The sequence below is a fragment of the Myodes glareolus genome, chromosome 5, assembly GCF_982192425.1.
Source record: "Myodes glareolus chromosome 5, mMyoGla1.1, whole genome shotgun sequence".
Lineage (NCBI taxonomy): Eukaryota > Metazoa > Chordata > Mammalia > Rodentia > Cricetidae > Myodes > Myodes glareolus.
Genome location: NC_142030.1, coordinates 80,216,571 through 80,240,361, shown reverse-complemented (window position 1 = coordinate 80,240,361; position 23,791 = coordinate 80,216,571). Strand labels below are relative to the sequence as shown.

At 37.7% G+C, this 23,791-nt stretch overlaps 1 protein-coding gene across 2 annotated transcripts; it reads right to left on the bottom strand.

Moving 5' to 3' along the window:
* Positions 1–359: 359 nt before the first annotated feature.
* Positions 360–23,789, bottom strand: Ro60 (Ro60, Y RNA binding protein). Of its 2 annotated transcripts, none has more exons than XM_048430992.3 (9): positions 23,697–23,789; positions 16,918–17,518; positions 14,408–14,628; positions 13,203–13,349; positions 12,848–12,985; positions 11,383–11,499; positions 10,111–10,224; positions 9,706–9,852; positions 360–7,349 (listed from the first exon to the last, which is right to left on the bottom strand). In XM_048430992.3, exons 2-9 carry the CDS (start codon positions 17,495–17,497, stop codon positions 7,197–7,199), a joined length of 1,617 nt encoding a protein of 538 aa, XP_048286949.2. In that variant the 5' UTR covers positions 17,498–17,518; positions 23,697–23,789; the 3' UTR covers positions 360–7,196. The 2 variants fall into 2 exon arrangements, with proteins under 2 accessions (XP_048286949.2, XP_048286950.2); XM_048430993.3 differs by lacking the exon at positions 23,697–23,789 and adding an exon at positions 21,606–21,743.
* Between the last annotated feature and the right edge of the window lie 2 nt (positions 23,790–23,791).

Below are 23,791 nucleotides of genomic sequence, written 5' to 3'. Positions count from 1 at the left end.
AAAGTAAAACCCAGTTTCAGAAAGTAAGGTGTGTATACCAAGCTGAAAGACCCAAGTCTCACGGCTGGAACCCACATCCTGTGCTGTAACTTGCACTGCCCCATCCCCACATACACTAATGATTAAAAATGTTTGCTCTTTGATGAAAATCAACTGTCTTGATCCTTTGATGGAATGTGGTTAGAAAAGAATTCGCAACTACATATACCTTATGCACATACTGCTAGAAAAAAGGAAAATATTAATTACAGAAAGTCAATTTTTTTGTCTTTTGAATTATAACAGATTGCTTCCGGGTTTTACAAATAAGGCATATTATAATCTTAAGATTAATGTTTCTTAAAAGAATAAAAAGACAGTTATTTGATATGCATAAAATTTATTTGGTACACCTATCAATTTCTACAATAAACCGGTGACAACAGTTCATGTAGTGCCCACTCCACACCCGAAATGACTTATTTAAGCATCCCTTGTCTGAAAATCCAAAGTTTTAAAAAGCTTCAGAACTGGAAACTTGAGAGAGTTAATAATGCCACATGGAAAGTTCCATATCAGACCAACTGACAAGTCAGTCATATGCAAGTACATGAAGACAAATTTGCTTTCATATGATATATATGAGGCTCATAGAGAATATCCCATATGAAAATAATTCCAATATTTGAAAAAAAGAATCCTAACATACTTGTGGTCCCAACCATTTCAGGTAAGAAATAATCAACTTGTATGCAATAGATTATTTTGCAAGGTTTGAAGGAAGGTCAAGGTTTGAAGGATACCCAGTGTTGGTGAAAACTTTTATCATGAAATAAATTTAAGAAATGAAGCATTCATCCATTCCTCATTAGAAAATAGCAACGTCACATTGTTACACATTATTTACACTGAAAACTTGGAAGACTTGACAGCATCAGTTAATCACACGTCCTAGGAAAGACCTGTTGGTCCTCTCCATGCTCCTTTGTTTAAAAGTAAGTTAGTTATACATCAGCTTAATGTCTTTAAGCACCAGCATGACAGTTTAAAGCACTCATTCAGTTTCAGAAGATATTCCTGCTTTGAAAGGCAAAGTGAACACAAAATGTGAACTCAATGAAATAAGTCACTGGCCTGACTGTTTTATTGCAAAAGTCTCAATGTTTTAATTCTATAATCATTCCTCTACATGAGTTTGCTCAAAGGTTTGAACCAAAATATTTGCCTTTTGCTTCAAAAATTTCCCTTAAAAAGCAGTTCTTTTTGGAACTCAACATCTGTACTTCTCATTCAGTGTTAAATATGCAACATGGTCCTTGGAGGTCATATTATGGTCAGGAAGTCCAGCTTCTGGATGACTGGATACACAAAACAAAAAACCTTAAGTAACCATAAATATACTGACGGTGCAGTCATGTTTTACCACACATCAGCACAGCCAGATTATTCTTTGCATGTCTAAATTATTAATGTACAATCAGGTTTAATACCTAACAGTTAAATTTCCATTCATCACATTATATTAAAAGCTCTAGAAGACTCTGTAAGTTCTACTCTTCAGAAACATTAGGACACTATTAAGGCATTACTTGATTAACAGACTCTAAAGAAACTAGTATGTCTGGAAAGGAGAGCTAGTCACATTTTAAGGCAGTCGAAAGAGTCATTTTTTCCATGTTAAGGCTCTTATATAACTATAATTTATTTCTTGCAGACACTATTCTGGATACCTGAAAGATTCATCAATTGGCCAATTATTGAAATGAATGTAATTCTAATAAAACAAATGGATAGTTTAGAAACAGAGCGTAACCCTCCTGCTCCAGTTCTTTTAAATTCAACTTCATTCATCTTATTCCTTTGGAGAATTCTCCATTATTAAGTTTGCAATAAAAAAATTATAACTCAAATAAATTACAAAGCTATTTGGCCAACTGTGCCAAATATAGAGTCTATATTTAGTACAGTGAAACAAGAACTATTTTATTAGTATTCATTCACTATCTATTTAAAATCTAATTCAGTCATACTGGGGTTCGAGTTTATGCTTCAAAAAAGCCTAAACAGTCACTTAGACACAAATTGCAATGCAATGTTTTCACCTATATAATTTACCACTTACATGTAGTAAACAGGATGTTAACCCATTCAGCACTTTAAATAATCCAAACATAAAGTGAAATTAGCAGAAATAAATAAATTTAGTTTCTTTTTTTTCAAATCCAGATTCTGCTAACTTATAAAAAGTACAGAAGTTCAAACATCTTAAAATTAAAATTCACTTGTGTTCACAAAGTTAAGATGATTAAAGGCAGGGATAGATAAAGTAGAAAGGCCAAACTATTTCTAGGATCAGAAATAGCTTTTGTATAGCTTCATTTTATTTACAAATACTTACTGGAAACAATCACAATTCAGAAATAGGATCTTGCAGATTTTCCTTTCCATTTTCTAATATACCTTATTTTAAGGATTTAGGAAAAGTGTGCCATTTGTTATTTTACTCAGGCAGTACATTTAACAACATTATTAGTCTTTTATATGAAAAAATATTTTAGAATTGACTTTAAAGTTCACAGTGATTTTATTTAAAAATGCAAATAGTTACCAATTAGAAAGATACTGAATGCCAATATACATCATCATAAGGCTTTTTATACGTGCATGGACACTCAGGTGGAACACTTTGAAATCTATAATGATGGAAAAACAGGATGTAAGCATCACTTTCTGAAACTGACAATTATTAGATTCCTTATATAGTACAACACTTCTCTTTTTAATGTTTATCAATAATTATAAACAGATTCTGAGTAACTGATCTTACTGAATGGCCATTAAAATTTCTGGAATACCTACAAAGGTATTCTCTCTCTTGATTTGGGGAGAGAATGCATCAATCCAGGTATTACTGTAGTAATTTGGAAAGGTACTTTATTATTATTTTGTATTTATTTTTATTTTTTATGTGGCTTGGTGTTTTGCCTGCATGTATGTCTGTGTGATGGTTTAAGATTACCCAAAACTGGAGTCACAGACAGTTGTGAGCTGCCATGTGGGTGCTGAAAATTAAACCCAGGTCCTCTGGAAGAACAATCAGTGGTCTTAATCACTGAGCCATCTCTCTAATCCTGAAAATTATGTTCTTAAATTCATAAAATGAAAAACAACCTGCAATAGATTCACCCTAAGCCTGAATGTGGATGACTTTCTGGTCATGCAGTTTATTACCCAATTGGATCAAACTGGAAAAAAAGACAAAAATGTGAGAAGACTTGCAAAGGAGAAAAATGAACCTGAAATAATCTTCCATAAAATAAGAGATTAGCAAGAATCAGGAAAACAAAGTCAATTCAAAGTTAATACTGCCTCATTTCACTGCAGAACCCATCGTCTTTTCTGATCTTTCCTTATGGCTGTATGACATTTCTCCTAGAAGACAATTTGTATCTTAACAAAACCAACCTAATTCAAGACTAGATTTTCCATTCTGAGTTACTGTTAACAGAAGCACATCACACAGTCACCAGATCTGCTGCAGTATCTTTGTTTCCCACTTTTCCACACACATGCACATTACAAATGCCATTGCATGCATGTGATCTGAGGATAGCTCGCAGGAACTGTTTTTCTCCTCCTATCATGTAGGGTCCAGGAACTGAGCACAATTTGTTAGGCTTGGTGGCAAGTGTTTTTACCCATGAAGACATCTTGCCGGCCCTGTGACAATATATTTAAGTCACACACACACACAAACCCAACAACAACAACAACAACAACAACAACAACAACAAAACAAAACTCCAAGAACTTACAACAATTTAGCCTTCATTTCCTGCTTAGATGTCTCTTTACTGTGCTTCTAAAGATGGTTCTTAATAGTTATATTCTCAAATTTATACTGCTTTGATTTTTTTTCAAAATCTAGAAAAGTGAGAACAAGCTGTCAAACAGTGTTTTGTCAGTTGCAGACTCGTTATTCAAATAGGTTACTATAAGCAAGTGCCTGTCATTAACAGCACGGTGGCATTTTAATTTTGAGCTTTGCTTCCATTTTTTTTGAAGTATATTTCTTCTTTCACTTTAATCAGAGAATAGTGACATCTTAGTATTTATAATTAAAAATTATGTTGAACTGGTATTGAAAGACCACCTTTCTGGCTTCAATTTTAGGTACATATTAAGCTGCTGGTTCTTCTACAATCTAAGAATAAGATACGTTAATTTGTAGAAGAGCCAAATTTTCACACGTATGTTAAACTGCTGTCTCTAAGGACACAACACTTGAAAAGAAACAAGAGGCTGCAAAGGGTGAAGTAAATTCTACTCGCTAGCATACGCCTCACACTCTTAAACCACTCACTATTAGTTTTCATTAAGTGCAATTCTACTAATAGAAAACGGTGAGATGAAAAGATTAGTGTTTTGTTTTACTAATAACAACTAAATCTTGGAAATATTTACATAGTATTTAGGAAATAAAGTTTATTTTTCTTAAGATTGTTTTTTAAAGCAGTATTTTCCATACTATTTATTTAAGAGTAACCCTAGTGGTAATTTGAAAAATAAAACTTGTTTACCACTTGAGTATATCCTATGCTTAATGAGGTAAATCCTTTCTATGGGACTATATTACATAGCAACATAGGCTGTTAAGACATAACTGTGTTTGAGAGTTATTCCAAATTAAAAAAACATATATGTTCACAATTTCCTAAAGCAATTATGCATATCATCAATTCCTAATGTCTGAATAAATTTTTGCATAATTCTACCATATCTCTTATTAAAGCAATGAGCTCCCATGTAGGAGAAAGAAAAGGCTAAATGGTACCCAGAGTGGCAAAGCCTTCTTAGGCCACCCGTCTCCAAAATCATCCAGCCTTATGCTCGGGATGGTGGCATATGTCTATTACCCCAACACTTGGGAGGTAGAGGCCGGAGAACCTCTGTGAGTTTAAGACTAGCCTGGTCCACATAGCTCTAGGACAGCAGGAAAAAAAGTTATCTAAGATTTCTTTCCAGTCTTAATTTTTGTGATTTGAAGATAAAACAGCTTTCAGTGGGGTCTTCTTTTGTTCTCTGTTTTTCTTTCTTAATTTTTTTTTTTTTTGAGAAGGTCTCACTACTTATACCTGCCCATGCCTCCCGGTACTAAGAATAAGGCTTGTGTCACCACACCTGGCTCCTGTCTTCAATCTTAACCTATTTAATTAGGCCTACCTAAATACTATAGAAGGGTCTCCTCTAATCTGATTTCCCTGATGGATTAAATATTTGCTCCTAGACATACTCTGCTTGCCTAAAAGCACTATCCAAATAGCACAGAAGCAAAAGAAGCATTTATATAATAATCCATGTAACATTTAATAAGTTAGATGATATTAAAACTAGATCCTGGGTTTAAGAAGTCAATAGCTCTCATGTAATTCTTAGAGTTTTTCTTAAATTCAGTTTGAATATGAAACTTTAATGTACCAAAAGTAAAGATGTGAAATTCCCCATGTGATCAGGGTTAAAGCCAGAACAGCATCAGAAGCCATGGCGTTTAGAGTGGAATAATACTATCTTTGCTAACCACACAGAGAGAACCACAGGAGAACTGTTACTGGCTGGAAAGAATACCTACGGGGTGGGAGGCCGGCAGAGAAAGAAAGAACAGCTACATAGTCAACCTCGCTTATATAGGAAATCTATCAGAAGGGAACATTTTCCTATTCTCAGAGCCTAATTTTCTTAGGAAAAAGAAGAACATGTATACACAAATTTTCACAATAGCAAAGACACTTTCCTCCCAAAATAAAAAACTTTACCTTCTAAATATATAAGGTTATGTAACCTACACTTTCTAGTTTTGACTTTTCATATAAAGTGAGAGGGCTTTATAAGCCCTCAGTAAATCTTCAATATTTAAAGAATTCAGAAAAAATTAAAGTTTTAGTATTAAACTACCTTAGATACCATTCCAAAATCGAGAGAACAATTGTTAGCCTTTCAATAGGCCATTTTCATGCTAAACCTCCCAATGAAAATGAGACTGCTCAAGAAAAGAATGTATGTTAGTACGGCAAAAAAGAAGTTTAAGTTACACAAAGCAAGTTTTTAGATTTCCTACACAGACTGACCGGTTCATAGCTGCCTACTCTAAAATTGCCTTTGAACTTGAAGGATCTAGCTTGCTTTATTATTTCTATACTTTCTATACTTCTATCCAATAAGAAATAAGACACAAGATGAATAGTGGACACAAATAGAAAAGACTACAGATAAACTTAATATTAGAAAAATATAAAATGTAGTTAAAGGTATTTTAGAGGTATGGGAAGAGTTTAACAGTTGAGATTTCAACTGTTATACTACCAGGATTATGGATGGGGGACTAAACATGGAAACACTTTGTTTCCATAAAGAAAACAGGAAAGTGGTAAGTAAGAGACACTGTTGATGCTGAGAGGGAATCATTAAGTGTGTCTTCACTTACGGCAGTAAATACAAGGACACAATCAAATTCCTCCGCTTACACGAACTCAACAAGTCCCTTAGGGATGGCCATCATGTTTTGACTAAATGACAACAAAATCTAGCAAGTACAAACAAAACACTTGAAATAAAACACCCTTTTCATTGAATAAGAAAGCTGTTGTTCATATGATCTTAGAAAACTCTGGATTTGTAAAACTCTTCATAATTTAGTTGTACCAAGTGTCTTAGTATTTTTTTTAAACCCCTTTGTATAAAGTTTACCCTGTGAGGTTCATTTCCGTCACAGTCACATGGTCTAGTGCACTTCAGAGTATTTGGACAGTATCAAAACTGTCCGTTTCCAATGAAAACATTTAAGAAAACAAGCACTTCTCAAACAAGTGACATGTGAGGCTACTTACACTTTTGCATCTTAGCTGCTGAAAGTACAAATGAGTGATTCACCGGAGTAAAACATGACGATTTTACAGTGTCTATTAAAAAGAAGTTCTCTATGGAGAAAGCTACAGTATCCTGAAGACTTCTCAAGAGCTACTGAGTACATGCACCTTTGGGCTCAACATGATTTTCCTTCCTTCCTTCCTTCCCTCTTTTCCTGCTCTTGGCAAAGTTCATTTCCATCACGCACACTCTGATGACACTGCTCACTACTGCATTTAGCTGGGAAGTAGCTGTAACTTTTCCATGAAGCCCACTACAGCAGTGAACCCCTCAGGTCATTCTGGTACTTATGGTTAAATTATATCCAATGTGAAATTTCGAATTACATCCAGAGTCGAAGTATCAAAGCCGCACATATCCAACATGCCTCTATCGTCTGGGTCTGCGATGGTAAAACCATTTGATGTCATTCCACAAACAATCAATTTAGCAGGAATATCCATTTTCTGTACGGAAAATACAGGGAAAGCAAATACATATATAATTATAATTATATGCAAGAAAAACAAAAAATTAAGACCTTCTTTTGTCAGGCTGGTCTAGAACTCACAACCATGGTCCACCCTATAAATTCTGAGATTGCAGTGTGCACCACCAAGTCCAGCTTACAATTTTGATATATACAATACATCTTACCCTCCAGAACTATAGTTCTGCCCCATTCTCTCACTGACTCTCTGCTCTGTCTCCCATCTGTTTCTCTTTCTTCTTCCTACCTATCAAATCAAGGATCAAACCAGGACCTTGAATATAATAGATCAGCTTTCTACTACTGAGCTATAATCCCAGTCTCTTGATATGTAGTTAAGATTACAATAACTAATTATTAAGGAAAAAAACAATCAATGAAGGTTCATTTTGTCAGGTACTATAACAAACCTATGAAAAAATGTTATTTAAAAACTTTTGTTTTGATAAACTTTCCTTGAGAGAGGATTTCACATAGGCCAGGCTGACCCCAAACTTGGTATATAGTTGAGGATAACCCTTCTCCCTCTATCTTCCAAATGCTAAGACTATAGGCATGTATCACCATCCCGAGTTTTATTCAGTGCTAGGGATTGAGCTTTCATGTATGGTAGACAACTACTCTACCAATGGAGATACACATCCAGCCCTTACTTATTTATGTATTGTGACAAGATCTCACTATATATGTAGCACAGGCTAGTCTTGAACTCCTTATATAGCTTTGACTGTCCTCAAATCAAAGATCTTCCTGCCTCAGACTCTTGTTTAAAGTCTTTATTTTTAATGTGTCTATGTGTGACGCAGGTGGTTGTAGAGGCTAGACGCATCAGATCTCTTGGACCTGGAGTTATTGGCAGTTATGAACCTCCCAACATAGGTGTTGAGAAATGAATAAGATTCTCTGCAAGTGCAGTGTGTGCTCTTAGTTACTGAGTAGAGAGGTGTCTCTAGTCCCTTGCCTTCATCTCTTGAGTACTAGGATTACAGCTAAGTCACCATGCCCAGTTCTGATGATAAATTTGTTTTGGAGACAAGGTAAAACTGTTGTACCAACTTTAAGATATACGGACCATTATCTACTATGACATTTTATCAGCTCACTAATTTGTGCAGAATCCAGTTAGCAGAAGAGACTTAGGACTAATATTTATGCTGTCAAATATTTATTGAAGATGTGTTACAATTGTTTATGCTGTGGAATATTTGTTTAATGATGCAAAGATGTGTTGCATTCTTTTATGTTGCATTTGTTTAACTCTGTGAAGCCGTGTAACTTTGTCTGCCTAAAACACCTGATTCATCTAATAAAGAGCTGAATGGCCGGTAGCTAGGCAGGAGTGAGAATCAGGAGGGGCTGGCAGGCAGAGAGAAAAAATTGGAGGAGAAATCAGGAAAGAGAAGATCAGAGAGCAAAAGGAGGAGAGAAGGACTCCAGGGGCCAGTCACCCAGCTACACAGCAAGCCACAGAGTAAGAAGTAAAGAAAGGTAAATAATATATAGTAAGGTAAAAGCCCAGAGGCAAAAGACAGACAGGTTAATTTAAGAAAAGCTGGCTAGAAATAAGCCAAGCTAAGGCCAGGCATTCATAATAGGAAACAGTAAGCCTCTGTGTGATTATGGAGGAGCTGGGTGGCGGACCTCCCCAAAGAGTAAAACAACCAACCACATATCCAAAGTGCTTTTAAGTGCAAATACTATTTCCTATGTTATGGCACTCAAAAGCAAAGCACTCATGGGAAACCTGAAGCCTACCGATGGGGTTTGACTCAGCAGATGTCTGATGGGGTCGGCGATTTACATTTCTAACATGGACACATGGACACCGAATGATGCTTTAGCTTGTGGGAAAATTATATTGTGAGAACCAGTGTTTTTCACATCAAGTTCTGCTTATCCTTCTAGCCATGTGAGCCACATGTTCATGCTCAATAGCCTAGTGACCAACGCCCACACAATAGTAACAATATTTTTGTCAAGGAAAATGTCAATACAGATATATCCATGAAATTTAGAAGACAGACTGAAAAACGTACTGTAACTTTATGTAGTTCTTTTAAACTCACAAATGATAATTTAATTTTCAAGGAATGCAACGTATCATTACCAATATTAGCTGCGGTCAGATACTTATTTGGTCATTATCAAAAGCTGCTGGCAAAGGGCATTCTTATTAATATTAAGCACTGCAACTGGGTGATGTATGTGTAGTCCCTACCTTTTTACTTCAAGTACTGCTGAGCCCATCCGACACTGGCTTTCCTACACAAATGAAGAGAACATACTCAAAAGGAAGAAAGTATGGTTTGGTGTGGCACAGGTTTGTGCTTTACCTTTCGGTACTCCCTCAGGGCAACAGCAGGAGGCACCTGTCCTGCACAGGTCTCATTATCAGTGAACACAATGAAGACATCCGCAGCTGTGTTTGTCTTCTGGGCCCAGATCACTGGAAGAGAGCAATCGGTGCTACCTGCTGGGACCTATCTCAGGGAAAGAAAGACAGTAAAATAAAATTACCTCAATGTCTATCTATCACATGTCTCAAATGAATACATAGAGGCTCTAATTTTTAGAGCACCATTTTATGTAAAACCAGTATCAAGGCTTTGTCACGCCTGCACATAGGTATTTTTGGTTGTGCTTGCTATGGGAAGTTAGAACAATTCCTTCCTACAGATATTATGCACAAACCCCAAGTAAAAAAAAACACAGGTCATATAAATAAAACAGTATCTTACTTTAGTCATAGCTGTTAAAACCTGCTGCAAGGTCATGTCTGTAGTCATAGGAAACGGTACCATATCACAGGCAAAAGCAACTACTGAAGACTCTTTTTCTGTTCGTGTGACCAGCTGTAAAATGCAATGGTAACACTTTTCAGCATACTGACATAGTTACAGTCTCTTAAAGGCTTATAAAACTTTATCTCTGAAAGAAACACTATGGGGCTTATTATTCCTGAACTTGAATATTTGTGTTTCAGAATACAGAGTCGCAGCACCGCTGATGTCTGGTGAGATGGCTCAGTGGGCAGAGGTGCTAGCTGCCGACAATCGGAATTCAGTCACCGGAATCCATGTGGTGGAAGGTCAGAATGACTCCTGTGAGTTATACTGAGGATCCCTCTCCCCAGGGGCCAATGCAATCCATACATGAAAACAAAAAGTATGACTCAAAAACTCTTTGAGAAACTGATATTTACAGTACCCTCTGAGGCAAATAAACAAACATAAGCTTCTCATTTTACTAAATTAGGAATAAAGGCACAGAAGGGAAGGTGGCTTCCTTGCCACGTGGTGATGGAAGCATGATCGAGAACTGAACCGTCTAGTACCTGCCACTAGTTTGCGCTTTTAACATGTTTTCTTCCTTCCCTCCCTCTCTTCCTTCCTTACTGCCCCCACCCTTTCTTTGTGTAGCCTTGGCGGTCTGGGAACTCACTCCCTAGACCAGGCTGGCTTCAAACTCACAGAGATCCGCCTGCCTCTGCCAAAATCTCTGGGATTAAAGGCATGCAGCACCTCTTCCCCGCTAAACATATTTTTTCTAATTATCATATACTTTTGCAAATACTAGTAACATTTAAATTTGCTATAAAATTTGGCAGCTCAATTCTGATTGTTCCTCACACATGCATTTTCAGCATAACTGAAACTTTGTCTTTAGATATAAAATGGTAAACATTACATAAATGGAATGACAAAATAAGTGAAAAACAACTCCTTTTTTTTGTTCTGTTTTTGTTTTATTTTATGTGATTGGTGTTTTGTCTGAATGTGTTATCTGTTGTGAGGGTGTCTGATTCCTTGGTACTGTAGTTACAGATAATTGTGAGCTGCTACGTGGATGCTGGGAATTGAACTTGGATCCTTTGGAAGTGTAGGCAGTGCTCTTAACTGTTAAGCCATCTCTCCAGTTTTGAAAAACTAATTCTTGATGATGTTTACCTTTACGGTTTTACTTTAAAAACATTTTGGGGGTGGGCATGCTAACCGTTTTGGGGGTCTTACCATGCACATCGCTGCAGCAACAGTACTAGCAGTGAGTATACTACCCAAAACTCTCTGGTTCATAGAAGCACTGACATCAACAGCCAGCAGGAAACGCTTCCCAGTCGGCTCAACCATCTATAAGGCAAACAAGGTAGTCACAACAAAGGCAAATTAAGCTGGAGAAAAAAAATCGTATTTCTTCACCTTCCATTCAAAAGGCTCCCAGAGGAAAGGCCTGGTTTTTTGATATGTAAGTTAAGTGCCTATTATTTTTAAAACTCTACCTCTTATTAACTGGTAAAACGAAGAAAACAATGTAATCCATTTAATTTTACTTAAAGAAGCTATGGTCCTAATTTGAAAGACTTTTCTCAATGAAGTAACATGGAAACATCTAAGATTTATTTTATTTTTTTACTGTGGAAAAAGATAAATAACATTTATTGTTTAGCCATTTTTTAAGGGCATAATTCTGTGGCATTAAGTATATATTTACAGCTTACAAGCACTGCCTCTATTTATAGATGCTCTTACTATCACAATAGAAACTTCATCCGATTAAGCAGCAACCTTAAGCTTACGCATTCACCTTGAGCAGCCCTGCACCTTCCAGGCCTTTTCTGGCTCTACAGTGTGTAGTGTGCTTCAGAGAGTGAAAACACTTGGGCACCTTTTGGTTCCTTGAATAACGCTGGGATGGACACTTGATACAAATACAAGGTCAAATACCTCTTTTTGGTCTTCCGGGTCTCTGTCTGTCTGTCTGTCTGTCTGTCTGTTTGTCTTTCTTTCTCTCGACTGGGTCTTTCTATGCAGTTTTGACTGTCTTGGAACTTGCTCCGTAGAGCAGGCCATTCCCCAGGTAACCTCATATTAGAAAAGAAAGAGCAAAAGTACGCTTGCACATCCTGACTATCTGTCAGGATGGAATAGGTCTACTTGTATGAGCCATCTTAATATCAAAAGAACCAAGTAATCACGTCCTGGGTCAGAATGTGTAGTGACACTTATCAACCATTCTGAGGAAAGTCCAAACTCTCTGACAAAGTGGAAACAGGCTCACATTTTTGGGCCTCCACAATCCAGAAAATTTTGAAATAAAAAATTTTTAACTTATGGTTCTCATTTCCATTTTGAAAACCTGATTATCAAGACTGATGAGACTAAGCTCCTGATTAGCAATGGAATTTAAAAAGAATACTAAGTTGAAGGAACCCACAGAAATACAAATTCTCAAATTCAGTAAATTATCAATATGACCTTAAAATGTATTAAAATGATCTTGGGATAAATAGCTGTTATTCAGAGTAACAAGAATTACTCATAAACTTACAACATCAGTTTTGCAGTCACCTTCATAACAATTAAGAGAAACCCATAAATATATATTTTAAACTAGATGAACTATTAATATTATTATTAAAATGTGTTTTTACAAAATATATTAATCCACGAGTATTTTTTAAATGAAATAAACTATTACCTTAAATGTTTTATAAAAAGCAGCATCCAATGCTTGCAAAATTTCTTTATCTGGAGTCCACTTCAGTTTTCCTCTAAGCCCATGGCCTATTCTGTAGGTTTCTAATGCAATTAAAACATGAAATGGATGCATACAAGCCTAGAAACAAGACAGACAGAAGGTAGTTGCCAACTTCAAGTTAAAATAACAATTATGAGTCTTCAGAGTTTTATATTACTATAGGTCATAAAGACACTAAAAAAAAGAACAAATATTAAACTTAGATTTAAGAATTAAATGCAACTTGTCATGAGAGAAGTCTCAGTTCACTTGAGAGCCAAGTTCTTTAGCTAACCAAGTCATGGGTCACACATACCTTTTTGAGCAGTTTTTCATTGCACAGTTTCTCACACACTAAAGATACTTCAGAATTTCCTGGTTCAAGCACTGAATTAGCGGTCATCTTTCCCAGATTCCTCAGGAGTGCAGTAAGGGGCATTTCTTGTAACAAAGCCTTCCATACCTACAGGGGGAAAGAAGGAACAACAGAGGGTGAATAGCATTGCTAGAAATGTAAAAATTGATGGGAAATGAGTCAGTATAACATAGCTAAATCAACCACATTAACAATATATTCTGTCAAGTTCTTACTTGGGGTTTAAAGAATGCAAATAAAGTGGTCAAAGGCTTATCAAGTAAGAACTTGAAGGTTTTGTGGAGAAAACACAGGGCTTTTTAAATTTTCAAGGTAGTCTTTTTTTTTTTTTTGGTAGTATAATAATGTCGGTATCATCCTAACATTCATTTTTTTTTCTCTCTCTTTTTTTTTTTTTTGTTTTTTTGAGACAGGGTTTTTCTGTCTATCAGCTCTAGCTGTCCTGGAATTTGTTTCATAGACCAGTGGGCCTCAAACTCAGAGATCTACCTACCTCTGCCTCCAAGTGCTGGGATTAAAATGTGGCTCAGCTACATTGAATATTTTTAATAGTTATCACTTTAAAGATATGTTTGGGTTCTCTCTCTGTATGAGTGTGTGTGTGTGTGTGTGTGTGTGTGTGAGAGAGAGAGAGAGAGAGAGAGAGAGAGGAGAGAGAGAGGAGTGTGTGTGTGTGTGTGTGTGTGTGTGAGAGAGAGAGAGAGAGAGAGAGAGAGAGAGCGAGAGAGAAAAGGCCTGATATTGATGCTGGGAATTGAGAGAGAAAGAGAGAGAGAGAAACAGAGACACAGAGAGAGACAGAAAGAGAGACAGAGAGAGAGAAAATATGAATGAATGAATGAATGTGTGTGTGTGAGTGAAAAGGCCTGATGTTGATGCTGGGAATCTTCCTTACTAGCTTCTAACTTTTCCTTTTGAGGCAGGGTCTCTCAGTCAAACCCGGATCTCCTTGATGTGCGGTCTGGTTGCTCTGGGATTCCATCTGTGTTTCTACTGGCATATGAACACTGGTTGGTCTTCCTGTGTGTTCATCAAGTGCTCTAAACACTGAGTCATCTCCCTATTCCCTTCTCTTGTTTTGGAGGGTTGGGAATTGAACCCCGGGTCTGGAACCTGAGGTTTTTCTTTTCAAAGGACTAACTCACCTCTTTAGACTTCAAGTGGTTTGTGAGCAGATGTTCCCTAACTAACTGGTGTTCTTCGATTAGATGAATGACTTCCAGCTCATCTTTCGTACGCTTCACTTTCTCCACAGCCTCCAGATACTTTAACAATTTTTCAGTCTCCACAGAAAGTGCCTTTTCTTTATACAGTTCGTGAACTTCTTTCCAACCCTTTGTGATATATTTGGTCACAACAGCAAGTCCTTTAACAAGATAAAGAATTGGAAACGGAAGGAGGATTAGTGAAAACAGAATGAACGTGATCAGTTTAACTAGAAGACAGGAGCTGACTCCCTCAAAGTGGAATGTTATGTTCTGCCACATAACAAACACATTAATGCAAATGAAGTGAGCTTTTAAAAAATATACCTTTACTGTCTACACATGTGGTGGCGGCGGAATCTGTCTATAGCTTAAACAAACTGTACTACAGAAGCACTTCTGAGATACTGAAATTATAAACTTTGTAGACAGTCTCTATTTCATGTCCATGACCTCATTCAGAGTATAGATCTATTCCAATGATTATCATACTGATTTATCTATGCTTCAAGCCCAATATTTTAAAGAAGAACTTGTACATTTCTTTTACATTTTTTTTAACAGTAAAAAGAGGTTTGGAGTGAGAAATATCTATGCCTACAGTTTGCTTCTCGTAATATCTTTTGCTGAAAACACCTTTTGCATTTGAAAAGACTGAACTTCGGTCAGACCATGAAACTGGTTTAATACACCTTGAGATCATTTAAAACTATGTACTTAACCTTCTAGTCTACTGTGTACGGGTTTAAGTTCAAACTGCCTTCAGAAAACAATGTAACCAGCCTTACTATGCCTTGGATTTCCCATGTAATCAGTCAGCTTTTATATCGTAAGCAAACTTTAAAGTATGTACTCTTCCATGCCTCTGACCCAGACTAATGTATTTGTGTGTGTGTGGTGATAATTATATAGGTTAAAAGCAACTTAAAATAACAAGTATCTCAGAAATGTTGGAAGCAACATATGGATATAGGTTGACAACTAACATCTGTGCTGGTTTTAAGAGCTATTTTGATGAGTGTGGTTCAGTAAAAGAACTTCTTCCCTTGTAAACTGTGTTAAAGATTTTTACAGCAAAGTATTCCTCATGCCTTTTCCAGACCAGTTTTCTGTGTTGTTCTACATATACAGAGCAAATCCCTTTGTAAGGACAGGCATCAGTAACAGATTAGAGACAAACTACAGACAGACAACAGATAGGCCACAGACCACAATCTATAGACTGTAGGAAGACAGAGAGAAGTGGAGAATTCAAATTTGGGCTCATTCTTGGCTTAAACTACTCCAGTAGGAAGTATCTTTTTTTCATTCCTTAATACACATTTCTGATAAATTGTTATCTTTCTACCTCTTACTCTCCAAATCTGTAAAGGGTAGAGATTAATAAATTCAGGTAAAACACAGAAACAGATCACAGTGACCTAAAAACCATGGCCAGAGAGCCATGGTAAAAAACATGGCCAGAAAGTATCAACTGACAGGCACTGGTTTAGAGATTCCAAAACAAACAAACAAACAAACAAAAAACCAAAAAACCCCCAAAAAACCAAAAAAAAACCAAAAAATCCCCCAAACAAACCAAAAAAACAAAAAAACAACCAACCAACCAACCAAACAACAACAAAAAACTTTCCAGAAGCCTTGAGCCAGCCCTCTTGCACAGGCCTCTAATTCTAGCTTTTCAGAGGTTGAGGCAGGAGGATCTTAAGTTCAAGGCTAGCCTGGGCAATTTAGTGAGACCTTGCTTCAAAATGAAAAGTTTGGAGTGTGGGAGATATAGCTCAGTGATAGAGCTATACACCTTCTATGTGTATAGCTTACGTCTAATCTCGGAAGGTCAGGACGAATAAATGAGCAATAAAGAACAATAAGAGGGTTGAGAATACAGTCCAGTGCTTCATGGACTACTTGCCCACCATGTGCAAGGCCTCAGGCTCAACCCTAGCTCCATGGTCAGCTCATCTGGAGGCAGGTCAGAATACAGATTTTTATATCAAGTCTTCTCACTTTACTATACTGACAAAACTTATATTTTCTTAAAATATTTTTACAGGCTAAATAAAACATATCTCTAAGCAAAACTAAGACAGCCTATATGCTATTTTTGAACTCTAATTTAGATAATTTGATCAAAAGTTAGTATTAACATGCAGGAATTCCTACAGTATTGTAACTTACGGTCTTAAATGCTTTACCTAGAAGTATCTTCTATGTTGTTTTTCCAATAAAAATAAAAATTCCTTAAACCTAAATATTAAAAACTTAAAAGTATAAAATCAGCATGTTCAAACTTTGATTTGTCAGGTCTTTTGTTTCAAACTGATTTTAAATATGTCTGGATTAATTAAACACTATGTTTTCCGAATGAAAGCTAATTCTAGAAAATGAATGAAATTTTGCTACTTATCAACCACCTATGTCTGCTACCCATTAGGGAATCTTATGCTTACCTTCGCTGGAAGGCTTAAGATGTGACAGTCTTAAGAGATCTTTGTGAGACCAGCCATTCCTTTGCTTATATTTTGTAACTGCCAGAGCAATGGCCATGCCACCTTTTTCATTGTACCAGTCTGCAACGGCCTTCCGGAGAGCACGCCCCCACATTCCACACTTCATGCTTTCCTTCAGATCTTTCTTAAACTGGATAAAAGTGAAGAGATGGGTTGGAATGCGACAAACTTCAGGCACAGCTTTAAAGGCTGCCTGTTTGGTCTTTGTGTCCGAACACTGGGAACAAATGGCAAGTGCAAACAGCAAGGGCTCTTGTTTGGCAGTCCTGCCTTCCTGACTAAACGACTTGATTTCCTGGATCACTTCACCTCCTCTGCCATCTTCAATCAATCTTACTAAGGCTTCGGCATTTTCGAGACCCAGCTTCTGTTCTTTGATATAGTAGGTACCACCTTCAGAACCAAAACACAAGAAACGGTGCAGCCGGTTCATGTCTGTGACCTGCCATACGTATCCGCCCTCCGAGTTGGCCACTTGACTCTCACTCAGTGGCTGCAACTGGTTTGCAGATGCTTCCATCTTCCTTGTTCTTTGGGAAATCTATCAAAAAGACAAAGTGCAATGACAGTTAAATGGATTCAATACATTTTATAAAGGCAAACAATAGTAAATCTCTGCTTATTGAAATGTTTTGAGCTTTTTAAAATTTCAAAACATCTTTTGAACTCAGTAAGTTTTTCTCAGTAAAACATCACTAAAAATGTCATGAAAAATTGGAAAAGGCAGAAATAGAAAAAAAAACCACTCAAAATCACTTGTGACCATCTAACAGTGACTTAGAGTAAGACCTGGCTTATGATTAAAACTTTTATTATCTATTCATATTTTTATAACCTAGAGAAATCCCAATTTTTCAACAACAGCAGCAAGTAGTATACCGATCACAAAGAACTAATTTTAAGATACAATATATTATGTCTAATTAATCATACAATATATAATACATTATTATACATGAATTATACCACTTATTAACGAAGTAGGTCAGTGTGAGAGCTAAGGTCCAGATAAGGACAAAAAGGGAGCAACTGTAGACATCAGCTCCCTAAAGAACTGTGCATTTCTGGTCTCCATTCTAACATCTGCCCTCACAAGAGACTACAGGGAGGAGGATACCAGGGAAATAGTGTCTGGCAATGTCCAATGCTTGGAGAGCGTCATCTAAATAAGATAATGATGGGAATGGCTATTGCAGTGGCTTGGAAAAGGGAAATGACTAGCCAATCCAAGTGCAGCAGAGTGGCAGAAGGAGGCTGAGCCAGTGAGAACAGGAGACGATGCAGCAGGAAGTGACTCCACAGATCTACTCTTTCTCGTTTCCTTTCTTCCTTTCTCCCCCGCCCCCGAGACAGGGTTTCTCTGTGTAGCTTTGTTTGGAGCCTGTCCTGGAACTCACTTTGTAGACCAGGCTGGCCTCAAACTCAGAGATCTGCCTTCCTCTGTCTCCTGAGTGCTGGGATTAAAGACGTGTGCCACAACTGCCTGGCTCAGATCTGCTCTCTACAGAAGCACAGTTCTGAGCTATAAAGGAAGGAAGGACAAAAACCTAGAAGAAAACTTTCTTGCTGTCTTCAGGAGTGTGCTACTGAGGGTGGTGTTGAGTCAACCTGGAGAATGGGTGATGACAGACAGAGGATAACAGCAAGCGAGACTCCTAAAAGAACAGGACAGAAAAGGTTACTGAGTTGGAAATTGGTCCAGGGGTGACAAAACAGAGACACTGCCTTCTCTGAGGGCGAACGATGTGCTAAGAGAGCTAAGCGAGATGAGAAATGAAGAAAGTCCCATCTGGCGGAACATGCAGCGTTTCCCATGGCAGGTGGGGAAGCTAGGTAGCCTGGGGACCTGGGGTATCATACAGCAGACAATGGAGTGGAGATACATGCACGAGGGGACGGAAGAGTCTTACATTCTAAATGGGACAGAGGGGACAGTGATTATAATTTACATTGGAAATATCAGAGTCAAGATTTCAAATTAAAGCTCAAAGCTGCTTATGTTAGGGCAAGTGTAGGGTAGGGCTCATGTAGTTGCAGAGAAAGTGACCACATCAGGAATTAGAAAAGGCTTTAGAGTTATAGAGGACAGGCTGAAATTCCTGGTGCTTAAAGTCTCTAAATGAAATGAAATTTATGCCCTGGCGCTGAACCTTGCATGGGTAGCCGTATATGGCAGTTTTGTTGAATATGTCCATATTGGGTTTCAAGGTCTAAGTTGATGAGGACGACTGGCTAGGTCTCAGATCTCATTATAGTCGATTGTGAGCCACCATGTGGTTGCTGGGAATTGAACTCAAGACCTTTGGAAGAGCAGGCAGGGCTCTTAAGCACTGAGCCATCTCTCCAGCCTCCTTAATGCCTCTACTACTATCTTATCCCCTAGTCTGCCAAAATCTTGAAAGGCAGAACATTTCCAGCGACTTGCAACTTCAAAGAGAAACCCTTATCATTTGATCTTTATGATGCTTTTATCATTATTAGACTCTTGTCTTTCACAGAAATATAGTAATGATGCTCCAAGCTGTCTACCCCAGCCTATTCACATGTGTTAGCGGAATAACACTGACATGATGTTTAACATTATGTTATTTTACTATTTCTGTTTTCCTCTCCCAAGGTTGAAATGGTGATTTAAAGATCTGAGCTCAAATTTCAAAACACATCTTTCTCATCCTTTTCATTCTATTATTCATCCCAAGCATATCTATCTATATACTACTGGCTCCTAGGAGAGCAAAAACTGGATTTAACGTTAAAATATTTCTTCCACATCTAGGACACTGAAGCTAAGTAAGGAGCAATACATATTAAAAAAAATCTAAATAGCATCAGAATTAATTTTGTGAATTATTTGCTTAATGGAAAAATGCAAAATGGACTTTCTTTTCTGTAATTCACTTCTTTTGAAAAGGCCTCAACATTTATGATGAAAAATTTACTATAATTCTTTATGATAAATCCTGCCTCTCTCTCTCTCTCTCTGTGTGTGTATGTATGTATGTGTATATGTGCGTATATATACTTTTTTGTTTTTCCAGACAGGGTTTCTCTATGTAGCCCTGGCTGGCCTGGAACTCACACACCAGACCTGCCTTGAACTCAGAGATCTGCCTTCTTCTGCCTCCCGATTGCTAGGATTAAAGGTGTACACTACTATTGCCTAGTTATAAATGCATTATATGTAGGAAATCAAGAAGAAAAGGTACAGTAGTAAGAACTGGGCAAAAATGTCAAGATAAAACAGTATTTCTCTGTAATGTTTTCCCGTGGTCTCACTGACCAGGCTGGCCTCGTGCATGCAATCCTCTTGCTTTGGCCTCTCATGTACTGCGATTACAGGTGTTTGTCACCAAACTTTAAATGTAAATACAACTTATGAACAATTAGCAAACTGGCTTATTTTTCATTTTAAGCTTCACTTACTTAGTCTTTAGATCTAAATTATGTCTTCAGAATAATATAAATTTTAAAAGCTACAACAATTACCCATACAAAACCCAAAAGAGTCTTTGTTAATGCCCATATTCTAATCTTTTTGAGTATCTTTTTTCTTTGTGTGTGGGTGAGTGTGTGTGTTTGTATGTGTGTGTGTGTGTGTGTGTGTGCAAGCTTGGTGACATTGGATATTGTGAAAGGAAAGTAAATTCCTACAAAAAAGCTCTCTCTCTCTCTCTCTCTCTCTGTGTGTGTGTGTGTGTGTGTAAAGGCTGATGAACTGATTAAGACCCTAGATAGCCCAAACAATCCTGAGCAAAAAGAACAATTTGGAAAGGCTTACCATTCAAACTTCAATATATATTACAGAACCACAGTAATAAAATTAAAAACGATAACTTTTTTTTAAAAAAGGCACCAACTTAAAATGATAACTTAAAAAAAGAAAAAAGACCTAAATATGAGACATAACTATGGCCTTCTAATATTAGACAAAGATGTTAGTAACATACACTGGAGAAAAAACAGTATCTTCAGCAAAGAATACTGTGAAAACTAAATATTCACATGCAGAAAAATGAAATCACCAAACAGATCAAAGACCTAAGTGTGAAACCTAAATGTGAAAAAGGGTGATGGTGGGGACTGTAATTAGAAGTGGGGAGGGAGGTCAATGCAGAAGGAGAGGAAGGAGGGTAAAATAACATGGATATCTGAAAAAGTCATAAGGAATCATATTATTATCTATTTACCTGAAATTACATACAACACATGTAAGTCTGTGTATACTTATACAGTTTAAATGAAATCTATCTACCTGGGCCGACAATGCTTCCCCCAAGACCCAGAGACCATCTAACAAAACCCCCAACACTAGGTATGAGATTCCCTTTTGAGTTGTTGGTCAGGGTTGTCTAAGAGACTCCTCCCAAATGACAGGCTATTGCTGTTACTTATAGTTGCCTCCCAGAGCTGGAAGGTAAGTCCTTACTGTTGAAGATACCATGTATTTCAGACACGTGACCAAGAGGACCCAAACTCAATCTGTCCTGAAAGCCCCCTCCCTAAGGACTAGCTTTCATGATACCAGAAGTCACCATGCAAGCTTCCAAGAAAGGGAAGCGACTCACAGTACTACCTAGCTACAATGTTATTAACTACAATGACCAGCATGTCTTCAGACAAAGACTTACATTGTCTTCTGCAATGTAAGTCAGAGGGTCCCGGCTACATCTGAGCAGAGGTCTCTGAAGAGAACTCCTTCAGGCTGCAGAGCAGGCATCTTGGAATTGCATCTTGCCATCCTGGTGACTAGGTCACCTACAGTACTTCTTTACTTATGTATATACATGTACATATATAGAGCAGGATAAAAAACTTAGAGAATTGAATGGCAGTATATTTTAAGCTATATATACTTCTTTTTGTCATTAAGCACTGAAACACAGATTATTTTAAAATTGGCAACGTTATATGACATGGTGATACAAAGTTTCCAGATCATTTCAGAAATCCTCTGGAATGTGCCAACTGCTAGGAGTATCTTAGTGACTCATCCTGAGCCCCAAGACAGTTCCAAGATACCAGTCAACAAATAGTAGCTTAGTTTCTTCTGTCTTCAACTGCCAGTGTCCCTTTCTCAAACATTAGGCCTCGATAAGCAGTTTAGAAGGCAGCTGGGCAGTGAGGTAAATCAACATCTGGTTATCCAGCAATCTACTCCAATTAATCAAGTGTTGTAAATCTAAGTCAACAACAAGAATAAAGGTAATTCCCTTTGAGTTGTTTGGACCTTTTTAAATACAACAGTCTCAAGAATTTATACCAGTTGAAGTTTTATTAAATCTCTATAAATTAAAGCTTCAGGAAACATTAGCTGTTTAAAAAAACATGACCACACTGAGTGTTTTACACTTGATCTTGGCTATAAGGTTAACCAGTGCTATATTGTTCTGTATGTTGTTCATTCTCTTCTTCACTTAGAATGTAAAATAGGTAGACACTAGTAAAATCTTGGTGTGATAACAATTCTGCTTCAAATTCGGATCATCCATACTATAATATATATATATATATTTACCATTACTGATATAAAGACTCCTGTATTTTCCTTCAATCTACACATCTATTAAGTCAATATTTCTTAATCATCTGTTATTTGAAAATGCTAACTTTTAGCTGGGTGGTGGTGGTGCACGCCTTTAATCCCAGCACTCGGGAGGCCGGGAGGCCGAGGCAGGAGAATCTCGGATCTCTGTGAGTTCAGGACCAGCCTGGTCTACAAGACCTAGTTCCAGGACAGGCTCCAAAGGTACAGAAAAACCCTGTCTCGAAAAGCCAGAAAAAAAAAGGAAAGAAAGAAAGGAAGAAAGAAGAAAGAAAAAGCTTACTTTTTTTTACTCTGAGAAATTAAGCAAATAAGCAGTTTCTTTTTAAAAATGGAAGCTAAGGCTAATTTACAGTTACTAGGTTAAACTACATTACAAAAACTAGGGCCACAAGTTCAAATAAGTATACCGTACACAAAAGTAATGAAAATAAGTGTCCCAAGCGCGACTCAATAAAAAGTACTGAGGGCTGTGTCAAGACGTCACCCCATGGTAGTATGTTCTGAGCATAATTTTTCCTCTGGAAGTCAAAAGTCTTCCTTGGAACATGCTTGGAACAGCAGAAATCCTGACAAAATATCCTCTTTAAAAGCATCTTAACACCACGGCACTCTATAGGAGTCTGATGAAAGCGAATTAATTGAAAGTAGCCATTTTTGCTTTAATTCATCAGAATCATCTCAAGTGAAAAACGCTCACTTCTCCGTAAGGCACTGCAGCCCGATATACGATCCTCTCATTCCTTTGGACTTCTAGGGCAAATCTTTTAGGATAAAAAATAAACAATGCTTATTATTTCTGTAAGAGAAATTCGCTTTCTGTCTTCCCACAAAGCTCCTTCCCAACTCGTATCCGAGACAACGCCTCTGTACCAAAGGCGCAGGAGGAGGGGGAGAAAGTGAAAAGGGGCCTTGGCACGCCCGCCCGCCAGGAGCTCTGCAAGCAGCAGAATCGTCCTGGGTTCCCCAAGACCCCATCCTCGGGAGCAACCGGGCCAGGCCCGAAATGTCCCGATGGGAAATCGGTGCTGCTGCCCAGGGGGTCGGGAGCAAGAAGGCGACGAAGGCTTTGCCTGGCCTCTGCTGCTGGGATGCCGGTGGGAGAGAATGCCCGGCAGGACCGCTCGGACCGCACCGAACCCGGTTCCCCATCCCACAGAGGCCTCCAGCGACCCACCTGTGCCTGGAAGTCGGCGCTCAGGACCCGCGGCGCCTAAAGAAGTAGCCCTGCCCAGCGCCGGCAGGAGGCGGCGGCGGCCAGAAAGGGCCCCG